General features: G+C 52.4%; 1 protein-coding gene across 1 annotated transcript in view; it reads right to left on the bottom strand.

The window, feature by feature from the left end:
* The window catches only part of IFT172 (intraflagellar transport 172), a 207,807-nt gene that overhangs the window by 53,131 nt on the left and 138,465 nt on the right, over window positions 1-16,211 (bottom strand). The window contains 5 exon segments of the mRNA XM_083178982.1: window positions 7,943-8,052; window positions 8,124-8,304; window positions 9,952-10,016; window positions 12,957-13,050; window positions 14,010-14,152. Coding sequence (XP_083035108.1) covers window positions 7,943-8,052; window positions 8,124-8,304; window positions 9,952-10,016; window positions 12,957-13,050; window positions 14,010-14,152 — 593 coding nt within the window.

Raw genomic sequence — 16,211 nt, 5'->3', positions numbered from 1 at the left:
ATATAGGCAGAAAACTCTTTGACATTGTCAGATCCTCCCCCGTACATTTACAATTTGCATCTCAATCTGATACGTTACTTCCCGTGCATAACGAACCCAGATTACATACTACAAAGGATAAATCCAATTTCCTTAGAATATATAACTTTCAGGAACAGGGGAGATATTTATCTCCTGGTAGCATGTTTACATAACGAAACACAAATGTCTGTGCCTCATCAACACCTCACACACAGGATGTCCTGGGCTCAGGGACCCATCACATATGGTACACAAATTTCCTTTTTAGCACCTTTTACACAGGGCTTCAGACACAGAGCCTACTCCCTGCTGTGTTCTGGACACTCACAGACCTTCTGACAAGAGGGGCAGATTAGCATTTAATTTCCCCATCACCAAGATTTGCTAAATTCCTTCCTCCAGAAATGTACAAAGTGCATTGTAAGTCCAGAATGCATTCCTCAATATTCAATACAATATACACAATATATGATGCAGTCCTAGCTCAGTGCCAAACATATATTACATAAATACATATGATATGTGTGCCGGGTGCCCAGCTCAGTGCTATAACTTACATCAGCACTGCAGAAGGGTCCTGTCCCAGCTCAGTGCTACTCATACAGTTTAAAACAGGGCAAGTGCCCTTGTTCTGAATAACGGCCAAGCATGGAGAGTTAACCCCTTCAGTGCTGTAGCCGCCATTAACCCCGTGTGCCGGGCTCTCCGGCCACACTTCTCCCCCCCCCCTTCAAGCGGGAAACCAGAGGGCCATGTCCCAACGACTTGGCTCCTGGTCCCGCAGCCCATTTGGGGGTTACTGGGAGTGCCTGGGGGTGTTGGCCCCCAGCCTAGACAGTTCCTCCAGACTGCAGTGGGCCATATCCGGTTGGTGCTGAAAGTCCACACAGTCACCACAGTGTCCAAGTCCAAGGCCCCACAACAACAGTCTGTCTGTTTCCCCCAATGAAGGGGGCAAACCTTCATCAGGTGGGTGTTCCTTCACCCCAGTGGGGTGCCAGTGGCACCATCTGTGCCAAAGCTGGTCTGCTGCATACACAATTGCCACCCAGTGTGTCCAAATTGTGGCATACCCCACCTCCCACCATAGCAGTATTCTGCTCACACAAGCCACAGGGTGCTCCTGCCTATATGGCTCCTCTTGGCTCAGTACTGCTCCCAGTCCGTGCAGTGACGCAATAGTCCGTACCACAGTGTCCTGGTAATAAATATGCGTCATCAGCACTGGAGCTGGTACCAGAGCCTCCTTCAGCGACTGGAATGCCAACTCACAAGCAGGTGTACAGTCCACTGTCTTGGGAAGGCCCTTCCTAGTCACTACTGTAAGGGACGTCACTACCAAACTAGAGTCAGGGACAACTGGTCTGTAGGGCCTTACAGTTTCTAAGGTCAGTACCTGTCTGGGGGTTGTGGGCCGGGGAAAGCCTCTGGTCGCCTCTACCTTCACTGGTCTGGGCCTACCCCCGTCTCCTCCCACACTATCCTCCAGGCACTGCACCCCTATCACTTCTCCCGGGCACCCGTCTGCAACAACCGTCAGACCTGCCCTCCTGTCCTCCTCAAAGGATCTACGTCTTGGGGAACCCACTCTCTCTGGTGTATCCCCTTCTACCTTCCTGACTACCCTGGGCCTGAACCCTTCCTGTCCGGGTACACTCCCTACCCCCACCCCATCAAGGCCGCTGCGAGCTTGGTACCGTATGCCTGTCAGGGATGGGTCAGAGAGCGGAGTCTCCTGAACCCCCTGCCAGTGCCTCTCCCTTTCTCCTAAAGGGGGACACTCTACAGGGGCATCTAGGTTGGGATGTCTAGGGTCATTCTGGTTTGGGTCAGTCATGTAAAGGTCAGTGTGGTCACTCCTACTCACCGCTGGAGTTAGCAAACCACTAGGAACAGGAGCATCACTGGGCACCCTCACAGGATACAACAAGCTGGCACACACATCCTCTGCGTTGCTAGGGGACGTAGGCACACCAGAGGCAAAAGGCATGCTGGGGAGATGCGCTGATCTAGCCGCTGTAGTCTTTTCCTCTGGGCTGGTTGATGCTGTGGTTGGCTGTGCTGGCAGTTGTCTGGCCGCTGTGGTCTGTTCCTCTGGGCTGGGCTGTGCTGGTGTCGATGGTAAGGACTGTAGTCTGGCAGCTTGACTCCAGGCGATGGCGTTAGCAAATGTAGTAACGATTCCACCCCCAAGATCATTCCCCAGGACTACATCTGTTGGGAGGCCATCCATGACGGCAACATCTCGCAACTCCGGTCCAGCTCCCCAATCCAGGTAGACTCTGGCCATGGGCACCTCTCGCTCCGCTCCATCTGCCATTGTAACTTTGGCAGTGCGACCCTGCAAGATTGCAGCAGGATCAATCAGTCTGGGGCTCACCACAGTGATTGAGGCCCCAGAGTCTCTCAGGCCTTCCCCCTGCAGGGGCCCCACTTGGACCGCCTGTAGGTGCCGCCACATATTCTGTAGAGGCCGCGTGGCCATGCAGGTGACCCTCTCCTCTGAGTTCACCTGTTTCCCGCCACACTCCATCGGACTGACTGGAGGGGGTACAGTCTCTGTGGGCTCATCTCCACGGGTCAAGCAAGCAAGCCGGGATCCAGCATTCGGATTGGTAGCGCGAATCTGGGGTGCCGGCAGTGTGGGACAGTTCATCCTCAGATGTCCGATTTTCCCACAGCTGTAGCACTTCTTGACCAGGTGGGGCTCCGATGATCCCTGATTACTCGCAGGGACGCTGCGGGGCGATTGCTGGCCAAGAGCACCCGGGTTGGAAGATGCTTGCTTTGGGGGGCGATGAGCTGAAGAGGGGTGTCCCCCTGGTGGTACAGTCCTTTGTAGCGGGCTGCTACTTGGGCGTTTCAGCCCCTGTGACCGAATTGCCACATACTTGTCCGCTAGCTGGGCAGCCATCTTTATGCTCGTTGGCTCCCGATCTAGCACCCACTCCTTCACTTCCTGGGCACACCTGCGGTAGAACTGCTCCCTGCAGATCACATCAATCAGGGTGTCCCAGGTTGTGGCCTTTGATTCCTGCACCCACTTCACCAAGTACTGCCGCAGCTGGGTGGCAAACTGCTCGTGGGTGCTGCCAGGATTCTTTGGCAAGTCCCGAAACTTTTTCCTGTAGGACTCAGGAGTTACAAAAAACCGTTGGAGGAGGGCCTTGGCGACAACATCATAGTCCCCACAGTCCTCATTAGCCACTCCTCGATAGGCCTCCAAGGCCTCTCCATGCAGGGTGGGCACAAGGTGTCTTACCCACTCCTGTTTGGGCAAATCATGGAGTTTACAAGTCCTCTCAAAAACTTGCAAATGTCCATCAATGTCCCCATCGCTGTCGGCAAACTTGGCAAACTGAATCCGTCCCACTCGGGGGGTAGCAGCTGACAACGGTCCTTGGGGTACCACAGCCTGTGTTGCCCGCTCCGCATGCCACATCCGGATGATGAGCATGCGTTCTTGTTCCGTTGCCCTCTCCCCTAATTCCGCTAGCCGATCCGCTAGGCTATCCGCGCCGTCCACCCTGGGACACGGGGATCCTGGCCCTGCTAGGGAATGTTGGGAAACGTGGCTGCTGCTAGAGGGGGCGGGGCTTGTGAGTCTCACCGGGTCCAGATGAAGGTCCTCTGTGTGGCTGTCCTCCTGGACACGGTCACCATCAGCATACTGCACCTCCTCCCAACTCGACTCCTCCAAGCGCTTGAGCGCCGCCCTCATTTCGTTTACAGTTGCTTTGGAAGGGATATCCACACCCTTCTCCCGACACACGATCTCGAGGTCATCCTTCGACATTCCATTGAAGTCCGCCATCTTGCGCGTTCTCCTGGCTGCAGTTACTCCTCCCTGAGTAACTCGGCTTCTCCAATCGGGTGACTGAAGAGCCGCCTGGGTTATCCCACCGGCTTGCCACCAATTTCTGTGACCGGACGCCTGCCCTTAGCTCTGACTACGCCCTTCGGGTCCACAGATAGCGGTTCCTGGTCTCACGGGACCTGGCCAATAGGGGATTCCCTGTTACCGTCAGTAACCTCCTGTTACTGACTCCGCCCACTACGCAGTGGGCGGGGTTATCGCTGCCACCACCAGACTCCTACTACGTGGCGTCTGGAACCACGGATACCTCCTCAGGCCCAACCGCTGGCCCTGAGTACTACCTGCGTCGACACACTGCTGGTGTCGACTGGTCCCCCACTGGTCACGGACCAGACCTCTGCTTTGGTAGCTGGCAGAGCGGAGACTCGGAGATGCTGGATGCTATACCCAGAACAGCCGGAGAACGGAATTATTGCAATTAATTCTGTTGGTCGCAGATGAAGCAGACTTCTTGGGCAAAAGATGGTTTATTGCCAATGGATCTGAAAAGATCCCTTCTCCTTTCAGAGGTATACAGCATACAGGTGATGTTACAGCATTCAGATACAGGCAGAAGTACAACTTTGGGCTCACAGAGCCCTGCTTATATAGGCAGAAAACTCTTTGACATTGTCAGATCCTCCCCCGTACATTTACAATTTGCATCTCAATCTGATACGTTACTTCCCGTGCATAACGAACCCAGATTACATACTACAAAGGATAAATCCAATTTCCTTAGAATATATAACTTTCAGGAACAGGGGAGATATTTATCTCCTGGTAGCATGTTTACATAACGAAACACAAATGTCTGTGCCTCATCAACACCTCACACACAGGATGTCCTGGGCTCAGGGACCCATCACATATGGTACACAAATTTCCTTTTTAGCACCTTTTACACAGGGCTTCAGACACAGAGCCTACTCCCTGCTGTGTTCTGGACACTCACAGACCTTCTGACAAGAGGGGCAGATTAGCATTTAATTTCCCCATCACCAAGATTTGCTAAATTCCTTCCTCCAGAAATGTACAAAGTGCATTGTAAGTCCAGAATGCATTCCTCAATATTCAATACAATATACACAATATATGATGCAGTCCTAGCTCAGTGCCAAACATATATTACATAAATACATATGATATGTGTGCCGGGTGCCCAGCTCAGTACTATAACTTACATCAGCACTGCAGAAGGGTCCTGTCCCAGCTCAGTGCTACTCATACAGTTTAAAACAGGGCAAGTGCCCTTGTTCTGAATAACGGCCAAGCATGGAGAGTTAACCCCTTCAGTGCTGTAGCCGCCATTAACCCCGTGTGCCGGGCTCTCCGGCCACAGCCACCTCCTATCCCAACCTGGATCGAGTAGGTCGCCTCCTATCTCGACCGGGAATGAGTTTGCCGCCTCCTATCCTGACCTGGAATGAGTAGGGTGCCTCCTATCCTGACAGGGAATAAGCAGGGTGCCTCCTATCCAGCCTGGGAATGAGTAAGACACACAAAAAAGAGAAAGACCCGCACCATACAAATTACTGGGATATCAATGATTCGTGGATGGAAACATTTTTCCAACGGAGAGGATTTATATATATATATTATTCCTCTCCAATTGTGGGTGCTCTCAACTGATTTAGAATATAGACTGTAAGAGGAGAAGAGAAAGAATTCAGTTTAGCTAGGATGCACTCCTCATCCACGTTGTCCCGCAGGACATAAAAAAGAACATTTTTGTTTGATAATATCTTTATTAGTGAGCAATTAAAGGTAAAAAGCCATCTTTTGCTATTTATATTGGTCAGTTGTATTAATTGTCTGCGACCTGATATATAGAGTCCCTGTATAATGGATATCGATGGCGAAGTATAAAAACAAAGTAATGAATATAGAATAGAAAGAAAATAAGAAGACTAAAATCTGTAAACTGTTTTCAAATTCCGGTTTATTCTGGTACTTTTATTGATAAGTAGCAGTAATATTATACCAGTGTGTGAACAGTATAGGGCCGCTGTGTGTGCTATATTTTATGCTGGATCTGCCTTCATTCAGGTTATACTGTATAGCTAGTTTAGTAATTGTTGCGGTTTAAAGTTATTGACATACACTGTTGCAACAAATCAGATAGTCTTCTCTTTAGAGTAACAATAGATCTGTCTGGCTGGAAAAAGCTCAGTCAGGATTTTAATGCAAATAGTACTGTCTTTTGTCTGATCAGGGTTATCAGGAGATACTGTGCAGTGAGTAGCTGTGATTGGTGTATATACTTTATTTATACATATTTTTCCTGATAGGAAGATGTTAGTATTAAGTGTGCAACAACGCAACAACGCTTTAATTGGTGACACTTAGAATAGTATCCCCAGTATACACACAGTAGTTGACTATGTAGTCTGTATTACTGATGTGGACATTAACCGCAAATAACAGATCGCACCTATAAGCACTTATAGCGGGATAGGGTGGCGGGCGTTTCAGCACTGTCGCAGCCTAGGGAACTGTTCCCTTCTGATAGCTGTGTGCCGGCGTGAATGCACAGCTTTTACAGCGATATGCCAATGCGCATTTCGCTCTCTGAGCTTTGTCAAGGCTCAATCTAAGTGTGGATTAGATTGAGCCTTGACAAAGCTCAAATACTTCACCATCGATATCCCTTATACAGGGACTCTATGTATCAGGTCGCAGACAATTAATACAATTGACCAATATAAATAGCAAAAGATGGCCTTTTACCTTTAATTGCTTACTAATAAAGATATTATCAAACCAAAATTTTCAGTACTTGTGTAGTTTCACGGCGCCAGCATGGCGCCGTGCTACTTCCGGGTGTACGCTCGCCACGAAATATGTCCAAAAAAGTAACTTAACTCCATGCCAACATGGATAGTTCATACCTCCACTATCCATGTTGGCAAGGAGTTGATTTTAAATAGCGTAGCGAGCCACCGAGCCCCGCAAGGGGACTCAGACGCATGGCGCCATGCTGGCGCTGTGAAGCTACACAAGTACCAAATGTTCTTTTTTATGTCCTGCGGGACAATGTGGATGAGGAGTGCATCCTAGCTAAACTGATCTCTTTCTCTTCTCCTCTTACTGGGAATGAGTAAGCCGCCTAAATGCCCTCCAGACCAGATTTTTATTTGTACACCCACCCTTATGGGTAATTAGTATGTGAAATGCCCCCCCCATTGTTAACGCCACGCCACTATCAACGGCAACTCGAAGCGTGGCGAGCGCAGCGGTACGCGTCCTTCGACCTTTTCATACCCCCACTATCCACGTCGGCGTGGAATTGATTTTATTTGATAGTGCGAGCCACCGAGCCCAAAGCGTGGCGAACGCAGTGAGCCCCGCTAGGGGACGCGGATTACTTCACATGTATTCCGCTGCGCTCGCCACACTATCAAAATCAACTCCACGCCGAGGAGGATAATGGGGGTATGAAAAGGTCGGAGGACGCGTACCGCCGCTCTTCGGGTTGGCGTTGATACTGGGGTGCCGTTAACAATGGGGGGGGGGGGGGGGGGGGCATTTCACATAATAATTACCCATCAGGGGGTGGGTGTACAATAAAAAATCGGGTGTGTGGGTGCATTTAACATTGTAATCAATGGGAAATCGGGTGTAATCGCGCCGCATCGCATGCCATTGTAATGAAATGCGATGCGACGCGATTTTAAAATTGTATATGAAGGTCTTAAAACCCGAATATCGGGTCAGATCGGGTCCCATCGCATTCCTTAAGTAATGGTATGCGATGGGACGAGACGGGCACCGTGCTGGGAAACAAGTACCTTTATATGTTTTTTTTAAAAACAGCATGCACCAATTTCAAATTTTAAATAAAAAACACATACCCAAGCGCTCTCTTTCATTTACAGTATTACAATTTATACTGAGCAACTAGTAAGCGCAGCACACACACTTTTACGTTCCACGTAACTGGGAATGAGGCACTGGCACACCACACGGATGCCCTGGGTTTATAAGGGGGTTGTGGCAGTACATGGTGCCAGCGGGCAGCGACAGGAATAGCCCATACTCTATGTAACATGTAAGAGCGGTCACCTGGTTCCTCTCTTCCCCACCTCCCGCTCATACTCCTGCTGCAGTTGCTCCAGTAGGGCAGGAACATACTCCTTACAGATCCGAATGGCGTCGCTCCACATGCCGGCTTCCTGTGCAGGGAAACGGGAGATATCAGACTGCCGTACTCACCTAAGGTGGAGGTCTTCTAGCAGGGACTCACCTTGTAATGCCGCACGGCAGCCTCAGGTCTCTGCGCACGCAGTAAAAACGCCTCGGCTTTCTGGTAATCCTTCTGTTCAAAGGCAAAGCGAGCCTGGCCCTCCAGCACATCGCCCACACTGCCCGGGTCATGCAGCTCGGCCACCTTCTGTGCCGCATCCCAGTCCTGGTTATGGACATACCTGGGGTGGGGAGAGACATTGTGATCACCACCTGTATCTCTGGGGACATCACAATCAGCTTTATTGGCCAGGTATACTTGCGTATACTAGGAATTTGTTCTCGGTTTGCTGTGCAGCAGCCGGGTGGGTAACAAGTACACAGCATACAGTATAACCAGGTGGGGGAACATGTACAGTCATACAGAAAGTTATTCCGAGGGGACACCGAGTTAGATTATGTGCAGAGGGTTATGGCGATGAGACAGTGAGGTGTTCAGGAGTTCAGGAGTTCATGTGTCAACAGGTGGGGGAACACGTACAGTCATACAGAAAGTTATTCCGAGGGGACACAGAGTTAGATTATGTGCAGAGGGTTATGGCGCGATGAGACAGTGAGGTGTTCATGTGACAGCAGGTGGGGAACATGTACAGTCATACAGAAAGCTATTCCGAGGGGACACCGAGTTAGATTATGTGCAGAGGGTTATGGCGCGATGAGACAGTGAGGTGTTCATGTGTCAGCAGGTGGGGGAACACGTACAGTCATACAGAAAGCTATTCCGAGGGGACACCGAGTTAGATTATGTGCAGAGGGATATGGCGCGATGAGACAGTGAGGTGTTCAGGAGCTCATGTGTCAGCAGGTGGGGGAACATGTGCAGTGATACAGAAAGTTATTCCGAGGGGACACAGAGTTAGATTATGTGCAGAGGGTTATGGCGATGAGACAGTGAGGTGATCATGTGTCAGCAGGTGGGGGAACATGTGCAGTCATACAGAAAGTTATTCCGAGGGGACACCGAGTTAGATTATGTGCAGAGGGTTATGGCGCGATGAGACAGTGAGGTGATCATGTGTCAGCAGGTGGGGGAACACGTACAGTCATACAGAAAGTTATTCCGAGGGGACACCGTGTTAGATTATGTGCAGAGGGATATGGCGCGATGAGACAGTGAGGTGTTCAGGAGCTCATGTGTCAGCAGGTGGGGGAACATGTGCAGTGATACAGAAAGTTATTCCGAGGGGACACAGAGTTAGATTATGTGCAGAGGGTTATGGCGATGAGACAGTGAGGTGTTCAGGAGCTCATGTGTCAGCAGGTGGGGGAACATGTGCAGTGATACAGAAAGTTATTCCGAGGGGACACAGAGTTAGATTATGTGCAGAGGGTTATGGCGATGAGACAGTGAGGTGTTCAGGAGCTCATGTGTCAACAGGTGAACCGCTTGAGGGAAGACACTTTTTAGGCATCTGGTGGACCTGGTGGGAATAGCCCTGTAGGTTCTGCCTGATGGCAGCAGGTTAAACAAGCCATGGCCAGGATGGAGTTGGTCCTTGACTAGGTTGTGTCTAGATCCACTTCAATCCTTGTACAAGGATGTGACGTTTTGTGAGGGCGGAACTAGTATTTCCCCTCACAGCGCTTTTTATTATATCCTTAATCTGCGTAGGTTTAAGTTATTGCATTTTCTCGCACCCTCGCTTTGCTCGCCACACTATTATATTCGACCTCCAAGTATACGTGGACCCAGGCATGATGGGAAAGTATACGGGGACCCAGGCATGATGGAAGAGTATACGTGGACCCTGGCATGATGGGAAATGTCACAAAAATGAAGTGGTTTTCGCCGCAACCATGGAGAATAGAGCAACAGAGCTGACACTTACATGAGCACAGCTTCCTTCGGCTTCCCAGCTTTCACAAACTCAGCCTCCGCTTCAGGAAACTTTCCCTGTAAGTATAAGAGATTAGAGAGCATTCCCCTGATCAGCGCGGACTGGATGTGGCTCCGACGGGCCGTAACATTCCAACCAGGACTAATACTGCGGAAAGCGTGAGGTCACTATATGAGAGAAGCCTTGTACAGGTATCAGTACCCCGGTCACACAGACACAGCCGGTACAGGTAACAGTATCCCGGTCACACAGACACAGCCCGTACCCCGGACACACAGTACCCCGGACACACAGACGCAGCCCGTACAGGTATCAGTACCCCGGTCAGACAGACGCAGCCCGTACAGGTATCAGTACCCCGGTCACACAGACGCAGCCCGTACAGGTATCAGTACCCCGGTCACACAGACACAGCTGTACAGGTATCAGTACCCCGGTCACACAGACACAGCCCGTACAGGTATCAGTACCCCGGTCACACAGACACAGCCCGTACAGGTAACAGTATCCCAATCACACAGACACAGCCCGTACAGGTATCAGTACCCCGGACACACAGACGCAGCCCGCACAGGTATCAGTACCCCGGTCACACAGACGCAGCCCGTACAGGTATCAGTACCCCAGTCACGCAGACGCAGCCTGTACAGGTAACAGTACCCCAGTCACACAGACACAGCCTGTACAGGTATCAGTACCCTGGGCACACAGACGCAGCCCATACAGGTAACAGTACCCCAGTCACACAGACACAGCCTGTACAGGTATCAGTACCCCGGTCACACAGACACAGCCCGTACAGGTAACAGTATCCCGGTCACACAGACACAGCCCGTACAGGTATCAATACCCCGGACACACAGACGCAGCCCGTACAGGTATCAGTACCCCGGTCACACAGACGCAGCCCGTACAGGTATCAGTACCCCAGTCACGCAGACGCAGCCTGTACAGGTATCAGTACCCCAGTCACACAGACGCAGCCCATACAGGTATCAGTACCCCAGTCACACAGACGCAGCCCATACAGGTAACAGTACCCCAGTCACACAGACACAGCCTGTACAGGTATCAGTACCCTGGGCACACAGACGCAGCCCATACAGGTAACAGTACCCCAGTCACACAGACACAGCCTGTACAGGTATCAGTACCCCGGTCACACAGACGCAGCCCATACAGGTAACAGTACCCCAGTCACGCAGACGCAGCCTGTACAGGTATCAGTACCCTGGGCACACAGACGCAGCCCGTACAGGTATCAGTACCCCAGTCACACAGACGCAGCCCATACAGGTAACAGTACCCCAGTCACGCAGACACAGCCTGTACAGGTATCAGTACCCTGGGCACACAGACGCAGCCCATACAGGTAACAGTACCCTAGTCACACAGACACAGCCTGTACAGGTATCAGTACCCCGGTCACACAGACGCAGCCCATACAGGTAACAGTACCCCAGTCACACAGACACAGCCTGTACAGGTATCAGTACCCCGGTCACACAGACACAGCCCGTACAGGTAACAGTATCCCAGTCACACAGACACAGCCCGTACAGGTATCAGTACCCCGGACACACAGACGCAGCCCATACAGGTATCAGTACCCCGGTCACACAGACGCAGCCCGTACAGGTATCAGTACCCCAGTCACACAGACGCAGCCTGTACAGGTATCAGTACCCTGGGCACACAGACGCAGCCCGTACAGGTATCAGTACCCCAGTCACACAGACGCAGCCCATACAGGTAACAGTACCCCAGTCACACAGACACAGCCTGTACAGGTATCAGTACCCCGGTCACACAGACGCAGCCCATACAGGTAACAGTACCCCAGTCACACAGACACAGCCTGTACAGGTATCAGTACCCCGGTCACACAGACACAGCCCGTACAGGTAACAGTATCCCAGTCACACAGACACAGCCCGTACAGGTATCAGTACCCCGGTCACACAGACGCAGCCCGTACAGGTATCAGTACCCCAGTCACACAGACGCAGCCCATACAGGTAACAGTACCCCAGTCACACAGACGCAGCCTGTACAGGTATCAGTACCCTGGGCACACAGACGCAGCCCGTACAGGTATCAGTACCCCAGTCACACAGACGCAGCCCATACAGGTAACAGTACCCCAGTCACACAGACACAGCCTGTACAGGTATCAGTACCATGGGCACACAGACGCAGCCCATACAGGTAACAGTACCCCAGTCACACAGACACAGCCTGTACAGGTATCAGTACCCTGGGCACACAGACGCAGCCCGTACAGGTATCAGTACCCCAGTCACACAGACGCAGCCCATACAGGTAACAGTACCCCAGTCACACAGACACAGCCTGTACAGGTATCAGTACCCCGGGCACACAGACGCAGCCTGTACAGGTATCAGTACCCCGGTCACACAGACGCAGCCCGTACAGGTATCAGTACCCCGGTCACACAGGCGCAGCCCGTACAGGTATCAGTACCCCGGTCACACAGACGCAGCCCGTAGGTATCAGTACCCCGGTCACACAGACGCAGCCTGTACAGGTATCAGTACCCCGGACACACAGACACAGCCCATACAGGTATCAGTACCCCGGTCAAACAGACATAACTGTACAGGTATCCGTACCCCAGTCACACAGACACAGCCCGTACAGGTATCCGTACCCCAGTCACACAGACACAGCTGTACAAGTATCAGTACCCCGGTCACACAGACACAGCCCGTACAGGTAACAGTACCACGGTCACACAGACACAGCCCGTACAGGTAACAGTACCCCAGTCACACAGACACAGCCCGTACAGGTATCAGTACCCTGGACACACAGACGCAGCGCGTACAGGTATCAGTACCCCGGTCACACAGACACAGCTGTACAGGTATCAGTACCCCAGTCACACAGACGCAGCCCGTACAGGTATCAGTACCCAGGTCATGCAGACGCAGCCCGTACAGGTATCAGTACCCCGGTCACACAGACAATCTTACCTCATCCTCCAGGAACATGGCATATTTCAGGTGGATCTCAGGAAGCTTTTCTTTCATCGATTGACGGGCCAAATCAAATGCAAAATCAAATGTACTGAAAGAGAAGGGGGTACAGCGTCATACGTAATGCTGCAGTGGCCATCATCGGAGCTAGTGCAATGGGTAGATGCTCATTATTGGGTGAGGCAGAGTTTGGGACAGTGGACACCATCTGAGATTGTGCCTAATGTGTTTAGTAGCCTAGCTCGAGGGAAGAGAATACACACAGCACTATGCACAATTGTCACACCGTGCCCACTACTGCCTGCGCTGCCAGCCCTCACAGTGCCATCTACACTCCACACTGTGCCTGCCCAGTCACTCAGTGCTCACCACAACTCCAGCCACTCAGTGCCCACCACCGCCCCGGCCACTCAGTGCCCACCACCGCCCCAGTCACTCACTGCCCACCACCGCCCCAGTCACTCACTGCCCACCAACGCCCCAGTCACTCAGCGCCCACCACTGCCCTGGTCACTCAGTGCTCACCACAACTCCAGCCACTCAGTGCCCACCACCGCCCGGCCACTCAGTGCCCACCACCGCCCCAGTCACTCACTGCCCACCAACGCCCCAGTCACTCAGCGCCCACCACTGCCCCGGTCACTCAGTGCTCACCACAACTCCAGCCACTCAGTGCCCACCACCGCCTGGCCACTCAGTGCCCACCACCGCCCCAGTCACTCAGTGCCCACCACCGCCCCAGTCACTCACTGCCCACCAACCACCGCCCCAGTCACTCACTGCCCACCACCGCCCCAGTCACTCACTGCCCACCAACGCCCCAGTCACTCAGCGCCCACCACTGCCCCGGTCACTCAGTGCTCACCACAACTCCAGCCACTCAGTGCCCACCACCGCCTGGCCACTCAGTGCCCACCACCGCCCCAGTCACTCAGTGCCCACCACCGCCCCAGTCACTCACTGTCCACCAACCACCGCCCCAGTCACTCACTGCCCACCACCGCCCCAGTCACTCACTGCCCACCAACGCCCCAGTCACTCAGTGCCCACCAGTTCTCGGCTGCGTGATCGATAGCGGTCTCCAGCAGGTTGAATTTGAGGAGCAGTTTCACAGCTGCCTCCCCGCCCAGACTCTTTGCCCAGAGATAGGCAACATGTTTGTGTGCATTGGCACCGCCATGCGTCTTAGCCACCTACCATAGAGAGAAGAGGATAGCGGTTATACGGACACTAAGCGGTCACTGAGACGTTAGAACAGCGCTGGTGGTCACAGAATATAAATGGACATATTTAGTCTACATACATATGTGCAAATACTGAGCAGTGAGGGCGACATGTAAAAGGGCGCTATTTTTCATAAACGGCCTGATTTGCACCATCTGCGGGGCGCTGCATGACCATCCGTGAGGCTGCGTGACCATCCGCGGGGCTGGCCATACATCACATCACTGATGTATGGCCAGCCGCAGCCATACGCAGCCGCAACACTGCATCAGCCGCAGAGCATCACTGTACCCAACACTGCACCAGTCGCAGAGCATCACTGCACACAACACTGCACCAGCCGCAGAGCATCACTGTACACAACACTGCACCAGTAGCCACAGAGCATCACTGTACACAACACTGCACCAGCCGCAGAGCATCACTGTACACAACACTGCACCAGTAGCTGCAGAGCATTACTGTACACAACACTGCACCTGCCACAGAGCATCACTGTACACAACACTGCACCAGTAGCCACTGAGCATCACTGTACACAACACTGCACCAGCCGCAGAGCATCACTGTACCCAACACTGCACAAGTCACAGAGCATCACTGTACACAACACTGCACCAGCCGCAGAGCATCACTGTACACAACACTGCACCAGCCGCAGATCATCACTGTACCCAACACTGCACCAGTAGCCGCAGAGCATCACTGTACCCAACACTGCACCAGTAGCCGCAGAGCATCACTGTACACAACACTGCACCAGTAGCTGCAGAGCATTACTGTACACAACACTGCACCAGTAGCTGCAGAGCATCACTGTACCCAACACTGCATCAGCCGCAGAGCATCACTGTACACAACACTGCACCAGCCGCAGAGCATCACTGTACACAACACTGCACCAGCCGCAGATCATCACTGTACCCAACACTGCACCAGCCGCAGAGCATCACTGTACCCTACACTGCACCAGCCGCAGAGCATCACTGTACACAACATTGCGCCAGTAGCTGCAGAGCATTACTGTACACAACACTGCACCAGTAGCTGCAGAGCATCACTGTACACAACACTGCACCAGCCGCAGAACATCTCCATACACGACACTGCATCAGCCACAGTGCCTCAATGTACACAACACTGCACCAGTAGCCGCAGAGCATCACTGTACACAACACTGCACCAGTAGCTGCAGAGCATTACTGTACACAACACTGCACCAGTAGCTGCAGAGCATCACTGTACACAACACTGCACCAGTAGCTGCAGAGCATCACTGTACACAACACTGCACCAGTAGCTGCAGAGCATTACTGTACACAACACTGCACCAGTAGCCACAGAGCATCACTGTACACAACACTGCACCAGTAGCCACAGAGCATCACTGTACACAACACTGCACCAGTAGCCACAGAGCATCACTGTACACAACACTGCACCAGTAGCCGCAGAGCATCGCTGTACACAACACTGCACTAGTAGCCACAGAGCATCGCTGTACACAACACTGCACCAGTAGCCGCAGAGCATCACTGTACACAACACTGCACCAGTAGCCGCAGAGCATCGCTGTACACAACACTGCACCAGTAGCCACAGAGAATCGCTGTACACAACACTGCACCAGTAGCCACAGAGCATCGCTGTACACAACACTGCACCAGTAGCTGCAGAGCATCACTGTACAGAACACTGCACCAGTAGCTGCAGAGCATCACTGTACACAACACTGCACCAGTAGCTGCAGAGCATCACTGTACACAACACTGCACCAGTAGCCACAGAGCATCACTGTACACAACACTGCACCAGCCGCAGAGCATCACTGTACAGAACACTGCACCAGTAGCTGCAGAGCATCACTGTACACAACACTGCACCAGTAGCTGCAGAGCATCACTGTACACAACACTGCACCAGTAGCCACAGAGCATCACTGTACACAACACTGCACCAGCCGCAGAGCATCACTGTACCCAACACTGCACAAGTCACAGAGCATCACTGTACACAACACTGCACCAG

This window comes from Crinia signifera, chromosome 3 (genome assembly GCF_055691185.1).
Source record: "Crinia signifera chromosome 3, ASM5569118v1, whole genome shotgun sequence".
Lineage (NCBI taxonomy): Eukaryota > Metazoa > Chordata > Amphibia > Anura > Myobatrachidae > Crinia > Crinia signifera.
The sequence above is the reverse complement of the archived record's forward strand: the minus strand, read 5'-3'. Positions and strand labels throughout refer to the sequence as shown.